Genomic DNA, 21387 nt, shown 5'->3' on the forward strand with positions numbered 1-21387 from the left:
TTTAGAGTAACATCTCTGGTATTTAAAAAGAAAAAAGGTTTATTGACACAAAATTGTAGCGACGTCAGTTCTTCAATTCAGAAATTGTTTATTATGTTTAGAATGGTTCATCAGTAAAATGAAATCTTAAAATTACTTGTATCGGTCATTATTATTATAAATATGTAATCGTTATTGAAAAAAGTTAAGCAAATGTGCAGATCTAACAGAAAGAAATATCATGTTATTCTATGTTGTCGTTACTAGGTTACGTTGTAGAATTTTGTTGAACTGTCAAATGTTGCCTATTAAAATGGCTCTACTATAATACTTATATTGAATAATTAGTAAACTAATATTTTTAATAGATGGTTTCATATTTATTACACTTTTGGGTACTAATATGAATTTGATGATATTTGGTTTCTATCAAGTTTACATTAACGTCCTATTTGAGGTTCGTTGGGAAAAGGAGGCACCATGGTAGATTGTTGCAAAAAAATTGTAAATAGTAAAATTTATTATATATATATTATCCTGTGCAGATAAGATGCGCACTAATAAACGCAACCACTGCGGCCAGCCAGACAGCCCGGACTCTAACCGAAATAGGAAGAGAAACAGTATATCAAAGATGAAAGAACCAACTATACTAAAATTCTCTCTTGTCAACGTTGGTAGCTCCTATACGATACATTTCGATCTCCATTTTATAATGTGCAAATTAATATAAGTAAATAATTATCTACATATCGATGTGTATGACAACTATGTTATCTTTTTAAATGACTATGTTTTTAGTCATCGATTAAGACTGCATAGCTGTCTTATCACGCAATCAATATCCCACCTAAACAGTAATGCTCAAGTATCATATAGTGCGTTCCCACCTCGGCCCTGTTGAAGGCGGCGGCGGCGGCGTTGAGCCAGCACAGCAGGCCGTCCTCGGGCTCGCAGGGGTGCGGCGGGGGCGCGCCGCCGAGCCGCTGCGCCGCGGCCGCCACGCGGTCCGCCGTCACCACCTCGCGCGCGTACAGCGCCATCAGCGCCTCCACCACCGCCATGTGCGCGCTCTGCAACCGACACGCACCGCTGCTTATTACCATCGTGATTATATAATAAACTCAAAGATTTACGAAATTAAACCATAACATTTCCTATAGATTATTTGAAATAATTTGTCCGTGTCCGAAACCTGAATTAATTTAAATGAATAGATCTATTGATATAGTTAATCGTAGAACCCATCAATTCTCAAGTTGAAATAGCCTAGTTCATAAAACTTGCAAACGAATATTTCACGTCGATTAAAATGAACCCACTCGGGCCCACACACAATAATTATGACGGTTCAAATTAGGCGCACGCGGCCTCGCGAAATGCGGCACTACAGTTAAGCATTCATCATTAGTTGCGACTTGGGAGCGCTAACGGTGACCGTGGGTGGCGGCCGTCAGCGGGCTGCAGGCCGGTGAGCCCGTGAGCCGCGCATCAGACACCCACAGCGCAACATATTGGGGCTAATTGCAATGCCATTCACTTCCGATTTCCTATATATGTATCTTAACTAGCTAAGACGCGATTCTTAAAGGTAAAAATGGAAAATCTTCCTTAGGAGAAGTAATATTATTATTTATAAGTGATTGATCAAATTAAATTTCTATTAATTTGTAACAATCTAACGCTATTTTAAGCGTGACTTTATTTAATAAAAGAAAGAGTTTAATGGAGAGCTTGACAAGAATTTGCATGTACATATTCTTCTTTCCCATATCTTTTGACTAAACTGAATAAGATGTAAGTATTTTTAATTGCGTTAATGATAGTATTGTACTCATTGAGCGTTCCTGCGTGCTATAAATATTTACGTTCCTGTCGCTACAAGCTACACAAACAAGGTGATGCGTCGCAATGTGCAATACTCCATGTGACTCATAATTGTCCGCGATGTTATGGTTTAAGCAAACTATAATAACAACATTACTAACGTAATATTATGGAAGGCCGGTGCTATTCATGCGAGCTGTTTGTTATTCCGAGTGGATTACACTCTCGGGTGAGCGGCATACCGAAACTTAGGAATTGGCCCGGTCCAATATTGCAATAATTTATTAATCTAGGCCAGCGGAAACTTTCGCTCTATGAAAAATGTGAACCGCGCCGGAGCGCTACATTGTAAAAGTTTAAAACCAATAATGTCGTTAACAATAAGCTGTTGGCGAGATTTCATTGCGCGAGCTGCACTCGATAACAATCTGCACACGACGGAATAATTTCACATTCATGCGGACACTCGAGACAACATTCTACTCTTATGCACGACTCCATTCGATACAGTGCAGCGCCTCTGAGCATTTAACATTCTCAGAAATTACAATCATCTAGGTATATAATATTGAACAGTCAAACGCACGCTTACACAAGTGACGTTTGTAGCAATTAGTCGATGTGAACTGACTCGGTAGAGTATCTGTGTGTGTGGCAGATATGTATTCTGTAGGATATTGACTAACCATCCGCAGGGGGTTGTTCTGTATGAGGACGGTCTCGGTGAGCGGCGCGTCGGCGGGCGCGGCCACGGGCACGCCCTTGCGCGCCAGCGTCTGCAGGATGTTCCAGTGGTTGAGGCTGTGGTAGTTCGGGTCCGAGTACATGTTGGCCAGCGCCAGGCAGTACAGCTCTGCGCTCGCCAGCCCGCCCACTATGGGCGGCTTCAGGTGCTCCTGATCCTGAAAAGTGACAAAACTTTATTGAACCAACGCCAACTTTATTTAGCATTTCGCGTGGGTGGGACAACCCCTGCCAAGTTTGTCAGTTTTCCTTAATGGATACTTCCTTTGACTATTATGTATGCTTCAATGTATAAAACTAAGCAACGGATTTTGATACGTTTTTTTTTAAATTAACAGAGTAATTCATGATAAGGCTTTAGTATATAATTTATTAGGTTATAGACAAAGCGGGCGACGCGACGCCGCGGGCGGAAAGCTAGTTCAAATAAATCAAACATTAATCAGTAGCTGGAATAGTAACCTCACGTGTGTGTTTGAGAAAGTATTCATTGCTTAAATTGCAATAAAAATGAAAGTGTGCATCTCCGTAGACGGTAATGTAAGCACTATGTTGTACTGCTTTTCAAATACCGAAATACTAGCTCGACTTCTAAACAAACACTGCACATACCAGTTTCTGCATAGTAACGTTAAGTACAAAACTTAGTTTAAGAGGACAGTAAGTTAAGTGCACACTTAATATTTTAATTTTTCAAATCAAGAGCATCATATAGTCTTCATGTCAATTATTTCTAATTCATACAATATAATATATATAGTACCTATCTAATATTAATATAGAACACCGCACTATAAATACCTACTGTACATACTATAGCCGCGCATATCGATTAGACCAAAAGCGCCACAAAGCATAGAGCTCTTTGGTAACATCTAGAGCTAAGACCAAAGAAAGGTCACGTTCCTTATTAAAAACGGGACTCTGCTCGGCGCTCGCAGCTCTCGATATTAGCAACTTGGCGATTACGATTGCGATAATTTTACTACATGCTAACGGCCTACGAAGTGCATATTCTAGCTGGACAGTTTTTTAGTATTTATTTGATATCGACTTAAATACAAATTAAGTTTGCTTTTCTTACCACGAGATACTACATATATACAACATACGTATTCCATATTTTTGGTAATTTAAATTGTATTCATTTCTACAAATCAATGGTTTTCTTTTTTAGTTAAATGTCTATAAGATTCTAATTAAACGACAGCATTTCGATGAAATAAATTAAGGTCCCAAAAGAAGCATGGCTGAATGTATATATAGGTACGACAATGTGTAACAAAAATATCGATTGTGGTCAAGGACATACAAAACATATTAATTGAATGAGCAATAAATAATATTAAATTGTAATCAGAATCGTGTATGATGTGATGAGACATTACGGACATTATCCGAGTTAAGAAAAGACGCTTTGGTAGCTGCTCACAATGATGAATAATGGAAACGATCCATTGAAACCATTCTCGCCTGAGAATGAGACGGAATCGAAAACATATTAGCATTCAGCGCGGTGTTTACTTACAATACCGCCCTTTCAGTAAATTATATTATATGAACAGACACTGTTATCAAAACAAGACATAATAGACAAAAAAAGGGTTTAGGTACTATTATAAACATACGCACAACATGATAAATGTAAGACTATAATAAAAATTCATATTTCCAAATAAATTGATGGGCCCTTATATTAAAAGCGCTTTAAATATGACATAATACCATTTTATCAGGGTGGGACTGTAATACGCCGCAGCCCGTGTGTCACCTTGCTAGCGCGGGGCGTGGTGCGCCCGTGACGTCATTGTTGTAATCCATACTAATATTATAAATGCGAAAGTAACTCTGTCTGTCTGTTACTCAATCACGCCTAAACTACTGAACCAATTTGCATGAAATTTGGTATGGAGATATTTTGATACTCGAGAAAGGACATAGGCTACCTTTTATTGCGAAATATTTACCACGGGCGAAGCCGGGGCGGACCACTAGTTAACATATAAACAAACAACGTTTGTCCACAATCAGTTTTAGAGCAATCACATCGCATTCACAAAATACCACAAATGAATGAATCATCAGATCAGTCAAACAATTATCAGATAACAACAAGCAACGTCATGGTCAACAAGGAGGTCGATCTTGAATGACAATTTTTGTTAGAGCTTTAAAATATTATTTTTGAAGATATGTATAAGAAAAGCTCAAAAAGAGGAATATTTCGTAAGCATGTACTTAATAAATGTCCGAACGGTGGCAACGATGAATCACTGGAGGATAATCTATACAGACTTGGCAAATAAATGTAATTGCAAGACTTCAAGTGCGAGGAATGTGCGTCCGGACGGCGACATAATATTAAGTATTATTACGCCATAGTATTAGAATATGCATAGAAACCAGTCGGCTCCGGCATATATTACAGCCCCTCATTGACCGTGAGGCGAGAGCGTGGCGAGCGTGGCGTGTGCGGAGACATGCGAGCCACGAGCTGTGACAACACCGCCGACCTCCACGCTGCTGGCTCCACGCTACACCGTTCAGCTCTCACCAGCGATAATACGTTTACTGGATTAGAGTCTTCTTGTGCAATAACACTGCCACGAGAAATCTAACATATGAAAATAGTTGGACGCAAGAAACTCATTGCATTCGTGATTCAATTATTTTCTTCTAAGGGTGATTGAACCTTCCTCTGTTAAAAATACCTTATCACAACCAGGCGGTTATTCCTTTGCAATAAGAATTCCATATTAGCTAACTGTATTTGTGTAATCAAGATATAAAAATTATAATGTAGAACTTAACTTAAACACTATCTAAATTCTAAGGTATAATTTCATGTGGGAGTTGTCAGTCAAATTTATGATCGACATGTACTTCACTAAAACATAAAACAGCAATTGGAGAGCCTCTATACAAAACGATATTAAATAAAAAGACTATAAAAATATTCTTCCAGATAGCCTTGTAAGAGGTTTATTAACCTCGCAATTAATTCTTCCACAATGTCATTAAAGCACCTTAAAACAGATTTTCTTTTGCGGCTTATTCAGTTATTTATATTTTCTACCACTATATCCGTCTATAAATAAACATTACATAACTTGATAATTTATGTTAACATTTTAAATAAAGCCAATTGTGTTATTTGACACATTTATTTTATTGAAGGCCCACAAATGATTTATAGCTACATCTCGTTAGTTGTTATGGGCTATGGCTAATAAAGACGCAATGACCAAAAAGTGTCGTCTAGAAATTGTCGGTCAGCTCAAATGAAGTTGCTCGTCAGGAAGACAGCAGAAAGAGCAAAAAGAGAGTTGACAAATTGCGTTGCGGTCACCGCGGGCTGTGTCCGCGGGTCAAGGAGAGGCGCCGAGATTTATTCCTCGTCTTTGAATGCCGACCTTTTTGTTTGTCATAGCTTCTCAGCATTTATTAATGCTGACATGTTTCAAAACAATAAATAGACTGTTGATTATTTTACCGCTATACATTATTATTCGGTTGGATTGATCTTCGTGTGGATTGAATGCGGCAATTTAAAATTACTTAATTTTCTTGTTTTCAATTTTAGACGTCTGGTTAAGTACACAGAGAACAAACATGATCTTCAGAATATACACACAAAATATGATAATGGAATCATGCCCGTTAATTACATAGGTATTATACGTAATTTCCCTGAATAACAGTTTTGAAAATCACCAATGAATCATAAATTTTAAAATAGGGCATGCTTTTAAAATTTAAGCCACATAAGTAAGTATAGGTCTACCAGAATCTGATGGCATATTTATATTTAAGAAATAAAAGATTTTTATGTGGCAACTTATTTGACAACTATCAAATTGGATGTCAAATTATTTGTCTTTTTTGCAGTTGATGAATAATTTTTAAGATTTTGTCTAAAAAATCTTCGAAAATGTCGAAAAAGCCGCTGCGATCACAAGCAAGAGGTGTTGTTTATAATGCGTATAGAAAAACATTCGATGAAGAAGGGTCAAACACATCACAATTTTCAATTTTGAAGATTTTATTGGTAAATTGGACTTACCCGTTTTGATACTATATATTAAAAAATATTATATATGTAGGTAACTATAATATTGTTTGTTGATTAGAATATAATTTTATGAAAACTTATTACAGGAGTTTCCAATACGGCTATTCGTCAAGTCCAAGCTGTCCAAGTCAATTTTATAATGTGTGTCTGTTAATACTTACGAAAATAAACATAATTTTATTTTATTTTTATTTTATTTTGTAAAAAATTATAAGCAGTTTTGATCTACATTATCATTATATCGATATTTTCACATGGCATACTGGTAATGAATATACAATTAATATAGGTATGTGTAAATAATAATATGTATTACCCGTATAAAAGTAATTTGTATAATTGTATATTATACATGTAAGTATGTACCTACGTAATATTAAGTGGATATCTCATTATTAAGTACAGTATTGTCCACTTATGTAATGTGAGTAATGATATTGAGGACAAAATAAAAAATAAGCAGTATCAAGATCGTTCTGTCCATTTTCCCTAGGGTTGCACACTCAAAATTTTGATTTCCCTAATTGCCATCAGATTCTGGTTTACCTATACATATATAATTAGGAGGATTGAAAAAACGATCTTTGATAAAGAAAGAAGAGCGTGAGCATATAGAATTGACAACTGAAGATCAAGACCAATACCAGATCTATGTAATCATTTCGTTGGCATTAAGTAATAAACAATGTGTTTACCAAACATAACATTGCACCACATGTGTCAACATAACCACAGTTGTATTTTATGAATAAACTTTTGAATGCAATATTTATAATTTAGGATGATTTGCAAATATTCCAAACAAACTGTTTTGTATTGTTATAGCAAGTATGAAACAAAGCATCACATAAGGTGTAGCGAATTCTAATGGCGATCTAAATGTTGCAGAATCAATAGTTCATTGCACCGCGACCTGATCTCCCATCGCACGGCAGCCTCAAGTGCTATGAATCATCTGGTCGAAGCCGATCGCGTGGCTGCGGTCCATTCAATTGGCGACCGACATCTGCAGACTTATTTGATAGTTTGCCAGACTACCCGGGTGGATGCACAAAGTGTTATCGTAAATTAATTTGCTTCCTATATTATAAATCGTGGTGTTAGTTAATTATTTAGATTTTTCAGATTTTTGCATATGACACGAAACATTATTTGGAATGAGTCACCAACTGTCAAGAATAAAGACGGTCGTATTCCGTAGACGGAAACGGCGGTGACTATTTTTACTGCAGCTCTAAGCGCTCACATACGTGCATTACAATCTCGACCTTACCGTTTTCTCCATTAGTAGACAGCGCGCCACACTAGCAAAATAAACGAAATACAATCGGTCTGCTCATTAAATCCTAATTCAGGTACTAGGACTACCAACGGGCAATATGTCTTAAGTTTAAATCTTCATTTTATTTCTAATTCAGAAGGTTGGTCAACAAATGATTTGAGTAAAAATGCAGCGCACGTGCGATAAATATATAGTTAAACCACAGATGTTTATTAAATGTACAGTGTAGGCAGTTCCAAGATGTTCCGTGAGTGGAATGGAGGACATACCTTACGAATGTCCGCGAATATTAACATGGTACACGGTACACACCTAGTCCAGAGCCATCACAATTGCCATCACATGCAGCAGGCGCTCCTCTGAGCACGCCACCAGCACTGAGTTAGTTCGCGTGCCCGCACACCATACCGCCATACAAATTGGATCGATACCGTTATACTTTTGCTTTGCGAATAACATGATCGTATTTCAAGGGTGAATCGTAAAATACTATAATATTATTACATCTTGCAATGTTTATCAGTTACTGTTGCATTTTTTAAAAGCCGTTCTCGCAAAAATAAGCCATGTTCAATTTTTTGGACAACCACAGCGATGAACATATGTGACCACCTGTTGTTGCCGATCAAACATAGTGGTCACTATAACTTTACGATACTCAAATAAGTATGATACTATCTTAAGTTTGGTATTTGACCTTGACTCATTATTATGTTCATATAACTAACTCAGATATTATGTTCACGATAAACTTGTACAGCACTTTGAAATCCATACTAATATTATAAATGCGAAAGTAACTCTGTCTGTCTGTCTGTTACTCAATCACGCCTAAACTAATGAACCAATTTGCATGGAATTTGGTATGGAGATATTTTGATACCCGAGAAAGGACATAGGATAGGTTTTATCCCGAAAATCCTACGGGAACGGGATTTTCTTTGAAAACGCGGGCGAAGCCGCGGGCGGAAAGCTAGTTATATATATTTTAAACAGTGTTGTACATTAGACTTTAAATTGTTACATATTAAAATTATACGCAAGGTTCGCAGATAAATCAAAAAGCGAAATTTAGTAAAACATTTTTGTACATTAAATAAAATTGAGTAACTAGACGAACAACTCAATGATATAAGAGCAACTAATACACGGAACACAAAAATTGACGGACAAATTGGTATTAAACATAAATAACTTGATAACTTGACTAGATGTATATGCGGTGTATATGCACTGCTGCTGCAAATTGGCCAATAAATAAATCACGATAATAATAGTCAAGATATAACATTTAATCAACCGCCGGAGCTTGCTACTACCTAATATTAAATTATAACCTGATTTCTAATGACTTTAGATTCATTAACACTTTATCTTTTGCTACTGTTTTGATAACATTATTATCAAGCTATAAACAATCTTAATATTTCTGATTTAGACAACTGTTCTCTTATTTCTCATTTGAACATCATGTTTTCAGACTATTTTTGAGCTATTAGCTTGCTATGTGGCATAAATAGGCCTATTTTTCCGGTACAAGCGCAAATATTCCACTATTTGAACAGTTACTATAGATATATATATGTTGTGTGAAGAGAAAAAATCATTTACGTTCCGCTGACTCCGAAGAAAAAGTTAACAATGATAAAATAGTTAACTAACCTCATGATCCCGATAGAACGGCTCCTGAAGATTGTCCGGTACCCTGTTGTTGAACGCCTTCGAGAGCAACCATTTGATCGAAGCACGCTGCTTCGACTGTGAACAAAAAAACATAGGTTAGTTTACTCTCCTCATAATACACATAATAATCATTCAAATTTTACAAGCTAAAATGCAAATTGCAAAGTTACCAGACACCTATATCCATCATACGATAAACGGTATTATCGGGCTTTATCAGTGCATTGAAAGTATTCTTAATACTTATCGGACCAGATAGGGATATTTATTCAAGTTTATCCAAAATATTGGGCTTCAACATTTAGGAAACAACTATATAATAAAAGTTTCACAATTCGCGATTGACGACAAATCTTTAAAACTTAATAAACGTTAATAAATAAATAAATAAAGCCTTTATAATAAACGATGATCAAATTGCTAACAGTAACTACTTGAAAAGCTATTGGTCCAATTTGCGATGCGATGATTGTCACATTCATTGAGTAACAACAATATTATCTTTGGATGAGTGTTGAGAAGTGAGAGATATAGAGTGTGGATCAGTTTATAATCAAACATAAGAGAAAAAATTATACCGTATTAACACATAATGCAATTTGATTAATCGTAAAAATTTCTTATTTAAAACTGACGTCATAGTTTATGATAAACGAGAAATTTAGTGTCCGAGGTCGTATAATAATTGAACAGATTGGAGAGATTAGACATTCTGTACGTATTGCGCCAGCGGCAGCGCGTTGGCGACGCCGGAGCCTACACGCAAGGCTGTGCGACACACTCTGACTTAAGACGATATTGTCTTGACCACGCGTTATTAATTTTATAGAGCTCGTTCAGTACATTAGACTAGAGAAGATAATTTTTGAAACAAAAAAAAATCGCAGTCGGATGAAACCTATTAGAAAAGGAGGGGAATATGATAAAAATGTAAGGAAAAATAAATTACGGTCAATCCGAGTTCGGGAAGCGGGAGGGGGGAGCTTTTAAGAGAAAAAAATGGTTTCTCTCGATTTCCGACAAAACTACAAGTCCTATAGAAAAAAGTTCAATGGCAAAGTTGTAGGTAATTAAAAGTTATACAACTTTTGTATTCACAATTTTTTCACATAACCTAAAAATTTAAGTGAAAAATTCAAAAAACCAAGTTTTTGGTCTTTTATTTCTATCTACTTCAAAATTTATTTTTTTTTCTACGAAATTTGGTGGAAACTTACTTTATTTTGTCCCAAATACACTGTAATTTATTTGATTGAAAATATTTATTTTTTCGCCTTATTTTGAATTAATACCAAAAAAACAACCTAATTTTCAATCGAAAAGTCACCCGTCAAAATATCAGCTTTTTTCAAAAACTTGGGGTGCCTTTTATTCATTGAAATTTCTACTTTCATATGGTGTAAAAAAAATAAACACCACCATAGTAAATGTTCTCAGGAAATGCATACAAACAGTCTGAAAATTAGCTTTTACCAAATCAGGCACACTTCTCGAACTACCTGAAATGTTTTTATCGACATCATTTTGCTTTTGAATATGCTGTAAAATATTAAACTTAGAACAGATAATTATTTTTCTTTTGAAATATTACCGAAAAGCCGATACAAGAGAAGATATAGAGTTCAAGAAGTGTGCCTGATTTAGTAAAAGCTCATTATCACAGTGTTTGTATGCATTTCCTGAGAACATTTACTATGGTGGTGTTTATTTTTTTTTACACCATATGAAAGTAGAGATTTCAATGAATAAAAGGCACCCCAAGTTTTTGAAAAAAGCTGATATTTTGACGGGTGACTTTTCGATTGAAAATTAGGTTGTTTTTTTGGTATTAATTCAAAATAAGGCGAAAAAATAAATATTTTCAATCAAATAAATTACAGTGTATTTGGGACATAATAAAGTAAGTTTCCGCCAAATTTCGTAGAAAAAAAATAAATTTTGAAGTAGATAGAAATAAAAGACCAAAAACTTGGTTTTTTGAATTTTTCACCTAAATTTTTAGGTTATGTGAAGAAATTGTGAATACAAAAGTTGTAGAACTTTTAATTACCTACAACTTTGCCATTGAACTTTTTTCTATAGGACTTGTAGTTTTGTCGGAAATCGAGAGAAACCATTTTTTTCTCTTAAAAGCTCCCCCCTCCCGCTTCCCGAACTCGGATTGACCGTAATTTATTTTTCCTTACATTTTTATCATATTCCCCTCCTTTTCTAATGGGTTTCATCCGACTGCGATTTTTTTTATCTTTTCATTATTTTCAAAGGCTTCTACCCCAGTCTACATGCACTATTGACTGCTGAGTGCCGTCCGCCGAGCTAGTTTTTGTTTCAAGGAATTACACGAACGTAATAAATAAAATGACTTGAAAAAGTCGCACGCAACTTATACCTCAATTAAAATTCTAACCTAATTCTCTGCTGGCAACTTACATAAGTGACCGGTTCTACCGTTACATATATGATTATTTTTGATAAGCTGCATATAAAATAAACAATTACAAGATAACGGCAAACCGACTGGCTTTAAACACAAAAAGCAGTCTGGCAACATAAACGAATTTGTAGAAGTTTTCAGTGAGAATGGAATGAATCACTAGAGCGATTTACGATTTGGAGTCAATGTCGTAGGAAGTCATTAATAAGAATATCAGATGTTGAACAAATCATAAGACAGAAAGGTCGGCGCGTAACGCATGCCGCAGCAGTTAAAAATAGGGCATTGCAGAGACACTCCCGAATAGGAAGCCACTTGAGCGCTCTCGATCAAACGAACATCATAAACAACTGACACTCGTTTGTTTGATGTGATTTGTTGATGTTCGCCACTGATGCACTATCCGATGTTTACTATTTCCGATCCTTACGAACTAGGTTTGACGTGTTTGTTTTAAAATGTTTATTAAGATTGACTTTAATATACTGGTATTATAATTTAGTTTTGATAATAGATTTTGATTAGTAAATTCTTCACTTTTTTGCTGCTCTATCGAGACTACGTTATCTTAACCGCAACGTCTGCAGTGGTACAAACATTACAACTATGTCAAACGTTTTCAATTAGACGTTACTCGACTTATCTCGTGTAAGTAAATATTTACTTAATTAATGGACTCCAGCAATAATTTCAGTTTAGTGTGCAGATAATTAAGAAAATATTTTTTTTTCTTTCTTATCTTTCTAATAGAGTGAGGCATACTTCTGTGATATATCATAAATTAGGTAAACAATTTAGATATTTAGATTATTCATTTACTTTCAAAACTACACCATATAGGAAGTGGAGCGGGCACAACTCTCGCCGAACACTAGTTAATTGCCGACTAATTAGCAGGCGGCCGCGTGCGCACAGAGCGCGGGTTCGCAGCTCTTCGCGAGCGCTCTCTGCAGCCACCAGTCTGACGTCTTCTCTAACGCCATCATCAGACATAACCATTCGTTTTTCAATTTTCTATATATTTCCACATTTCCACATTTCACATCAGCCCCTGCTCCTTTTTTAATGCTTTCAAGTTTATTGACAGTCATAGAGTTAGCGAAGATTATTTAAATCCGTTCAGTCAATTTCAAGGTTCAGATTTATTTTTTGAAGTGAAACTTCTTTTGGCGTGTTGAGAGTAAAATTTCAAGGTTGCGTCATGGCAATACCGTTACATCATAGAGTAAGGCGACGATTTTGGTATCTTTGAATCATGCCAAAGAAGTTTCACTTCTAACACGTGTGCTCGGCACACACACTCATTTTAAATAGAATGTCTTTAAATTAAACTTGAAATGCGAAGGTACATGCGCAATGCGCATGAATATAATTAAAAGCATTTTGTAAATGCAAAAAATACAATTGTGGATTTCTTTCGCCTTTTTCTTTCATCATACTTATTCGGAAACAAAGAATAGCTAAACAGCAAAATACTCGTACAATTAACTAAAATATCTGAACTGAAACCGTGAATCCAAGATACGGAAAACAAGTATTATTTTGCCACACAAACAAAAGGGGCTTTACATAAGTTAATTCCAACAATGAGTCTGTGCTAGATTTTAAGATAATGTAATGGCATCATTGTCGTGTACCCGCTTGGGACAAAAGATGTGCAGCGACCAGCGTGCAGTTCGTACCGAGTGCTGACCGCGCTAACAAAGGGCACGGCGAGTACCGTCTACCGGGCTGTTACCGCAATAATTATGGCATTAAATTACCGTCTAAATTACTGCATGAACTGGTGTGGTTACACTACAGTTTACCTAGATATGTCGGTAATTATTGGCATTTACCGCAGCAAAAAAATATTAGTTAATAATTAATATATAATATGGTTTCTGTAATAATTCATCAAGGATTCTTTCTTTTTAAAAAGGATTTTTTCTTTTTCAAATCATCTATTGTACTTGGAAATGATAAATTTTGTTAGATCCGACGCCACGCATCATTGTGTACACTGCGATTTTTATAGTTCTTCTGTTGGGTATCCCCAAGATCCCAAAGAGAAGAATTCCAAGAATTCCAAAAATTTGCGCCATCGAGCGCTTTTTCATTTGACCACTCTATGTCGGTCGATACGTGCGTCGCCGGTGAGCTCATATTGCACACTGGATAAACGGTAGTGTGGACGCATACGCAATAATTACCGCTGTAATCTTCTTTGATGTGCGAAAGAATACCGCCGCCGGAGCTATTGCCTACCGCCATTTGTCATATTGATTGGCATTGTAGAATTATGGCCATAAGTCGTGGTTACACCTAGGTGTTGTTAAAGTTGGGGCAATAATTATTGGCATATCACGATTCACGGTAGTGTGGCCGTAGTATTAGGTAGTGTGGCCGTAGCATGACGCATTAGGCCAACACGAGCGGCCAAAGTGTACTTTACGTTGCTTGTACGTTGGGCAATGCGGCTGCTGTTGACGCGTTGCTGGACTTCTCGCTGTCGGCGGTCGGGCATTCGCAGGTGAATGAGTGAGTGGGTAAGTGAGTGGCTGGGTAGAGTGAGTGGGTAGAGTGAGTGAGTGGGTAGAGTGAGTGAGTGGGTAGAGGGAGTGAGTGGGAAGTGTGAGCGGGTGGGTAGAGTGGGTGGGTATTGTGAGTGGGTGGGTATTGTGAGTGGGTGGGTAGTGTGAGTGAGTGGGTAGACGAGTGAGTGGGTAGAGGAGTGAGTGGGTAGAGGAGTGGTTGGGTAGAGGGAGTGAGTGGGAAGTGTGAGCGGGTGGGTAGAGTGGGTGGGTATTGTGAGTGGGTGGGCAGTGTGAGTGAGTGGGTAGAGGAGTGAGTAGGTAGAGGAGTGAGTGGGTAGAGGAGTGAGTGGGTAGAGGAGTGAGTGGGTAGAGGAGTGAGTGGGTAGAGGAGTGAGTGGGTGTAGGGTGAGTGGGTGTAGGGTGAGTGGGTGGAGGAGTGAGTGGGTAGAGGGGGTGGGTGAGTAGTGTGAGTGAGTGGGTAGAGGAGTGAGTTGGCAGAGGAGTGAGTTGGCAGAGGAGTGAGTGGGTAGAGGGGTGAGTGGGTAGAGGGAGTGAGTGGGTAGTGTGAGCGGGTGGGTAGTGTGAGCGGGTGGGTAGTGTGAGCGGGTGGCTAGCGTGAACGGGTGTGTAGAGTGGGTGGATAGATGAGTGAGTGGGTAGAGGGGTGGGTAGGTAGTGTGAGTGAGTGGGTTGAGGGAGTGGGTGGGTAGTGTGAGTGAGTGGGTAGAGGAGTGATTGGGTGTAGGAGTGAGTGGTTGGAGGAGTGAGTGGGTAGAGGGGGTGGGTGAGTAGTGTGAGTGAGTGGGTAGAGGGAGTGGGTGGGTAGTGTGAGTGAGTAGATGGAGTGGGTGGTTAGAGTTGTGAGTGGGTAGAGGAGTGAGTTGGCAGAGGAGTGAGTGGGTAGAGGGGTGAGTGGGTAGAGGGAGTGAGTGGGTAGTGTGAGCGGGTGGGTAGTGTGAGCGGGTGGGTAGTGTGAGCAGGGGCGTGCACAGAGTTTTTCGACAGGGTAGGCAGAAATATTGTAATGATATTAAGTCATAATAACGAATACCTACTGCAATGTTTATATTTTCACATTTATGAAATTAACGATTAACTTTACCTTTGTGTATTACAAATTCCGGTATAGATCGGCTCTTTTTTCTATCACTAAGTCTCTGTTTGATAAATGTTTATTCATAAAACAAAAATAAGAATTTTCCGTTAAATTATACCTAATTATCTTACAAATTCTATCACTCACGATAGACATAATCTATTTAGTTACTCCCAAAACACTTCACTTGCAAATTGTCTTATATAACATTATTAATTTTCTCAAAAAACAAATTTAACCTCAAAGTAAAACAATAACGTTTGTTATTTCCAAAACAAAACAAACGAATAATGATACTATTTGCAGATGGTCTTTACCGCTACAAAAATGCATAAATTATCACAGGGCAGTGTCTTTATGGAATGCAAGCCACTAGGCAGTGTCTTTATGGAATGCAAGCCACTGAGTGTGAGCGGGTGGCTAGCGTGAACGGGTGGGTAGAGTGGGTGGATAGAGGAGTGAGTGGGTAGAGGGAGTGAGTGGGTAGTGTGAGCGGGTGGGTAGTGTGAGTGAGTGGGTAGAGGAGTGAGTGGGTAGAGGAGTGAGTGGGTAGTGTGAGTGAGTGTGTAGAGGGAGGGAGTGAGTGGGTAGAGATAGTGGGTATGTAGTGTGAGTCAGTGGGTAGTGTGAGTGGGTGGATAGAGTGAGTGGATGGGTAGCGTGAGTGGGTGAGTAGAGGGAGTGGGTGGGTTGAGTGAGTCGGTAGGTTAAGTGAGTGGGTGGTTGAGTGAATGAGTGGGTGAAAGAAAGCATTTTCAAAACATGTGAATGTGTTTCTTAAATGGGATCCTAAAGTATGTTGTATGATACTTATACAGGGTGTCAGTTCCAATAGTGTAACAGCGTTATGTAACTGCTGTTCACATAAAATATAAGATATATTAAAGATAGGAAGTCATTATGGTTATGTGACTAGTGTAGAGTATGGTAATGGTCGGCGACCATCGGCCGGTGTCAGGTCACAGCATTATACAACGCCTTATAAAGTAATACCTGATCTGGCCGCTGAGGGAAATGACTCAACGTGTAACCTAAGTGAACACGTTGGTTCAATCGAGACCTCAATTAACGAATGCAAAAAAATTGACGACCAATAAATTTATAATGGTTCACATAAATATTGATTAGACAGGCATTGTGCACGCATAACAAGATAAAGCCAATGTAGTTACTAGGCACATCAATAACCGCGGTGCAGCGATCAGAACTGGAAAGGTGCGTTGTCTCGCCGCCCCCGCGCTGGGCCGAGCGCCCACGCGGCCGCCGACACGCTCCAACCAGCTAGTTCCATCCATCACGGCTTCGCTTCCCGTTGTAGCGCTAATTAGGGGTCTTTTGAAACAATGTGCTTCCATTAATATTGTATAACTAGTTATATCCATGGAGCCATAAACAATTCTAAAATGTCTTCCATAGAATGCCTCGATTTCATTAAAGTTCGCATCGGGCGATATGGAAGATAATTAGCAATAAATCGTCGTCCGTCGGCCACGCGCCGCCGCACATGCCTCAGTATTTACCTTATCTCCGTTATAACCACAGACATGTATCAAGATAGACTAAGCGAGTGTATGTACTTCCCGTGTCCAAACTAAGTTTATGAAACTTACTTGACGCTGGCCTACACTCAGTCCGCGCTTGCAGTTCGCCAAGGAAAGACGTGAAGCTGAATAAAGTAAAATGCCGAATTGCGCCGTTATAAACTGTAGAAACTCCACAGCTGTGAGTGGCCGAGTTAGCAGAGATGTTTCCTTCCACCGGTAAGTAATTTTCTAATCAGAATATGCACTATTTATTTTAAAATCAAATAAAGAATATCTGTGGAAAACGATCGTGACAAACACGGATACCAAATCATACGAAATGATTCAGAATACATTGCGGCTTTTACTTGGCACGGTAAAGATCGAGTCGTATGATAACAAGCAATGAATAGCGTCTTCTCATTTTTCTGTTCTCATTTTTCTGTCCAATTTTGTGGTTAGTGATGTTCATTTGATGCAACAGTTCTCGATTCTAATCGATTTTATAATCGAACAGAAAAATGATAATTTGAAGGAGCAATTTTTCAGAAAAAAAGGCATAGATTTTTTTTGTCATTTAATACGACTTGACCTAGAACTTTTAAGTATTTTAATACAAAGGTACTAAAAATAAATATTATGACATGGACGCCATTAGTTAAAGTGTCATCTTGGGAGTTTTTTAAGAAAACTCCTTATTGCTTAGACTATGTTTGTTTTTTCAGTTTTCCAAGTAACCCGAACATAAAAGAAAAATGGATTGATGCAACGGGACATAAAGATTGATTGATTGACAGTTTCATTACTTTCTTTCGATGGCCTCTCTAGTACGTAGTACACGGTAACTCAATGGGCATATGTAAGAAAAAGCTAAAACACATTAGTTTACTTGTTAGAATATTAAAAGGTTTATAAATTTATTTTATCATTCCTCTGTCTATGGTAATTATCATTTTTCTGTCTTGAATCGATTTAGTAATCGATTACGATTCATTTATTTAATTACCTCTTAGACATAGATCTAGTTTGATCTGATTTCTTTCGATTTACTTCGATGGGATAGGACGATACTAGAATCGCCGCGCGAGTGGCGTCCTAATCGATTTAGCGTAAAATGAAATTACCATCACTAAAAAGCGCTCGTGACGTCATAACGCGTCAAGGTCAGTACAAAAAATATGACACGCTTGGTTTTCATACAGATCGCGGTACTTGCGTAGTCTATCTATGTCTGTGGTTATAACATTTCAGAAAATGTTATGATCGACGGTGGAATCATTTCGCTATTCCTTAAATAAGGATCAGTTGCAATACGGAAGTTCTATAAAATTTAACGATACTAACTTCCTGCTTCCCAGACACAAGCACATTTCGTTCCCAGTGCAACAATAGCAAGTAAAAACTTAAAATGAAGAATAGGTGAACTTGACCAAACCTCGTAAGAGGCGACTACTAAATGAAATCACATATTTTAAAGAATCGATGCACACAAAGGAGATTTCACGAAAACAGAAAATTGGCATGTCGTCTTCCCAAATTCGGAGAACAAGCTCGAGCGAGGAAAGAGCTTCGCGCTTCGACGCATTGTACATTATTCATCGATCAGACCTCATATGGAGTCACCTTGCGCGCCTCTAAGCGATCGGATTCTTTACACAGATAATCCGCAGAGCGAGATTCTTCCCGATAAGGGTATGTAGGAAACTAAGACACGCGATCTTGAAAGCTCCGAACAGAGGACACAACAATGTACATTCATTAGGACTAAAACTGATTTGTCGCGCCTTAAATGGTATACGGTGTATTCCGTATGACGTATAGATATAAAAAATATTTACTTTATAGTTGAGGAAATCATTTTGTGAAATTTTTTCATTAAAAAGACAATGGTTAATGTACATTGCCGGTCCGTAACAGTGGAACGTTACTTGCATGCAACTTCCAAGTTCCAAATGATAATATTCATATAACCGAAAACACAAACAACGGTGACCATTGAATAATACAAAAATATGAATTAGTCAGTTCAAGGGCGAGTTTAGATAATAGTGAATCAGCGCAGCTTTCACGGCAAGTGGAACTAATGGCTGCACAATCATCTGCGGCAGGAAGTGAGAGATAATTAGACCTAGACCTCGCCGAACAAATTCCTGAGCGAACTTTATCTTTAATTAGAAAATAAGCTGTCTGCTTTTTTATCTTATTGAAATTATATAGAAGCTTTACAGTTTTCATATAAAAATGGTGCATTTATGCAACACGTTACATAATTCGCGTGTGAATCCAATTACACACAAATATACGAGTACAATATGGTCGCAGAAACGTCAACATAGATGATCCGATGAAGTCATAATGACCGACATCTATACTAATATTATAAAGAGGAAAAGTTTGTAAGTATGTATGTATGTATGTATGTATGTATGTATGGTTTTCACGCAAAAACTACTGGGCCGATTTTAAAAATTCTTTCACCATTAGAAAGCTGCATCTTTACTGAGCAACATAGGCTATATTGCATTTTCAAAAAAATTAGAGATCCTTACCAAAAATGCAATAATGTAACCCAAGGTGTAAAAAAATCCTCAATAAAACTTCTGTCATCGCGTGCGCTGCGGAATCTATTGAAGATAGAACAAAAAAATGTTCTACGGTATTATAGAATGGATCAATATCTACAAGAAAGTCCGCGATACCATATGTCCATCTTCAGTAGTTATGTTACTACAACAACTTTTTTACGTTTTCAAAGTAAATAGAAGTGCCGACAATAATCAAACCATGTTATCCATACACATATATTAATCCTTATCCCATTAAATGATGTTTTATTATAGACTGTTTCAATACCAGCAACATACTTTTTAAATGAAAAGAATTGGATATTCCATTCAAAAGATATAACGAATTTTAAAAAGTGTCAATCTACAGAAAATATGTAGTAGGTATACTGTTCGAGCAGGCCGTAGTGCGGGGGTCACGGAGGAATTCTACCAATATGCGTCTTGACGGAACACAGTGGGGTTTTGGTTGGTAGGAATCCGACATAACCCACGGCCCCTCCCCCGGAGGCCGTGGGTATCTATGAAAGATTTCCCCACTAAAATAAAAAAAAGGCCGTAGTGCAGGACGGGGTAAAGGTGATTTTCATGTGATTAAAAATTAAACCTATAGTCCGACCTATAGTAGACTTTTCACTGTAACGACAATGATATTTTATGTATAGATACGTTATATACTCACAATATATACAAAAAAAATGCTTCATATGCAGTGTCAGGCACACACAAATACAATTTTCATTTTACTTAATTTATTACATTGACAGACTGTATAAGAGAGATGGCTCTAATAAAATGATATAAATAAAAAAGACAAAGATAGTTTGTCACTTCCGCGCAGGTGTAAGCAAAAGTCATAAGAATTCGCCAATTAAATATAAATAAACAAATAGTTGCCATGGTAATTGGCATAGATAAACGACACAGAAGGTTCAATGTTATAGATGTTAGGTTTCCTGCACAAGTAAATAAATGTGACAATTTCATTTACTATTTTATGATTATTATGATGTCGTATTACAATGAAAAAAAAATTTTTTTTGGAGATATAACTGTATTAAGTATTTATTACTAGCTGTGGTGTTCGTTTTCGGTCATCATCATTTGACCCGATAAACACCCTCCACTTACTGCATAATCCTCCTTATAGAACTCCATAAGGACCGATCTTACGCTATTCGTTTCAAGGCAGTTCCCGAAACCCGTACAAGGTCATCACTCCAACTTCTAGGATAATTATAATAATGGTGGTGCCTACATGAAAAAAAAGGATGAAATAAAAGAAAGGATGAAGTAATAAGCCTTTTTTATCTAAAACACAAATAAAATTTATGTTCAATAGCTATTTACAGAAAAGCAAATAGCATTTTTCGTCAGTAGCGATAATCTTTTCTTTAATGTTTACGTATATTCAACATCATTTTATTTTTATATTTAATCATTTTATTATTGCATACAAACATTTTTGCCATCACGATTTCATTGTATATAATAAATAGCTATATTTGTTAATTATATGCACTGGATGTAAACTGTGGATTTAAATATAAAAATAATCAAGTATTTACCCAAATCGAAATTAATAAAATAACCGTTCTATTTTCAATAATCGTATCTACATGATAATCTTTGAACACAGTGTACGCTAGCTTTGTCACACTAGTGAT

General features: G+C 37.2%; 1 protein-coding gene across 1 annotated transcript in view; it reads right to left on the bottom strand.

The window, feature by feature from the left end:
- Nucleotides 1–21387, bottom strand: part of Patronin (calmodulin-regulated spectrin-associated protein patronin) — a 62427-nt gene that overhangs the window by 30790 nt on the left and 10250 nt on the right. The window contains exons 2-4 of the mRNA XM_089700822.1: nt 9567–9662; nt 2493–2708; nt 870–1052 (exon numbers count right to left, since the gene is read on the bottom strand). Of these exons, the coding sequence (XP_089556948.1) occupies nt 870–1052; nt 2493–2708; nt 9567–9662 (495 nt within the window). The remainder of the gene's footprint in view (nt 1–869; nt 1053–2492; nt 2709–9566; nt 9663–21387) is intronic.

This window comes from Colias philodice, chromosome 2, assembly GCF_061535455.1.
Source record: "Colias philodice isolate Cphi_HAF_F1 chromosome 2, ilColPhil1 Martin Lab GWU primary, whole genome shotgun sequence".
NCBI lineage: Eukaryota > Metazoa > Arthropoda > Insecta > Lepidoptera > Pieridae > Colias > Colias philodice.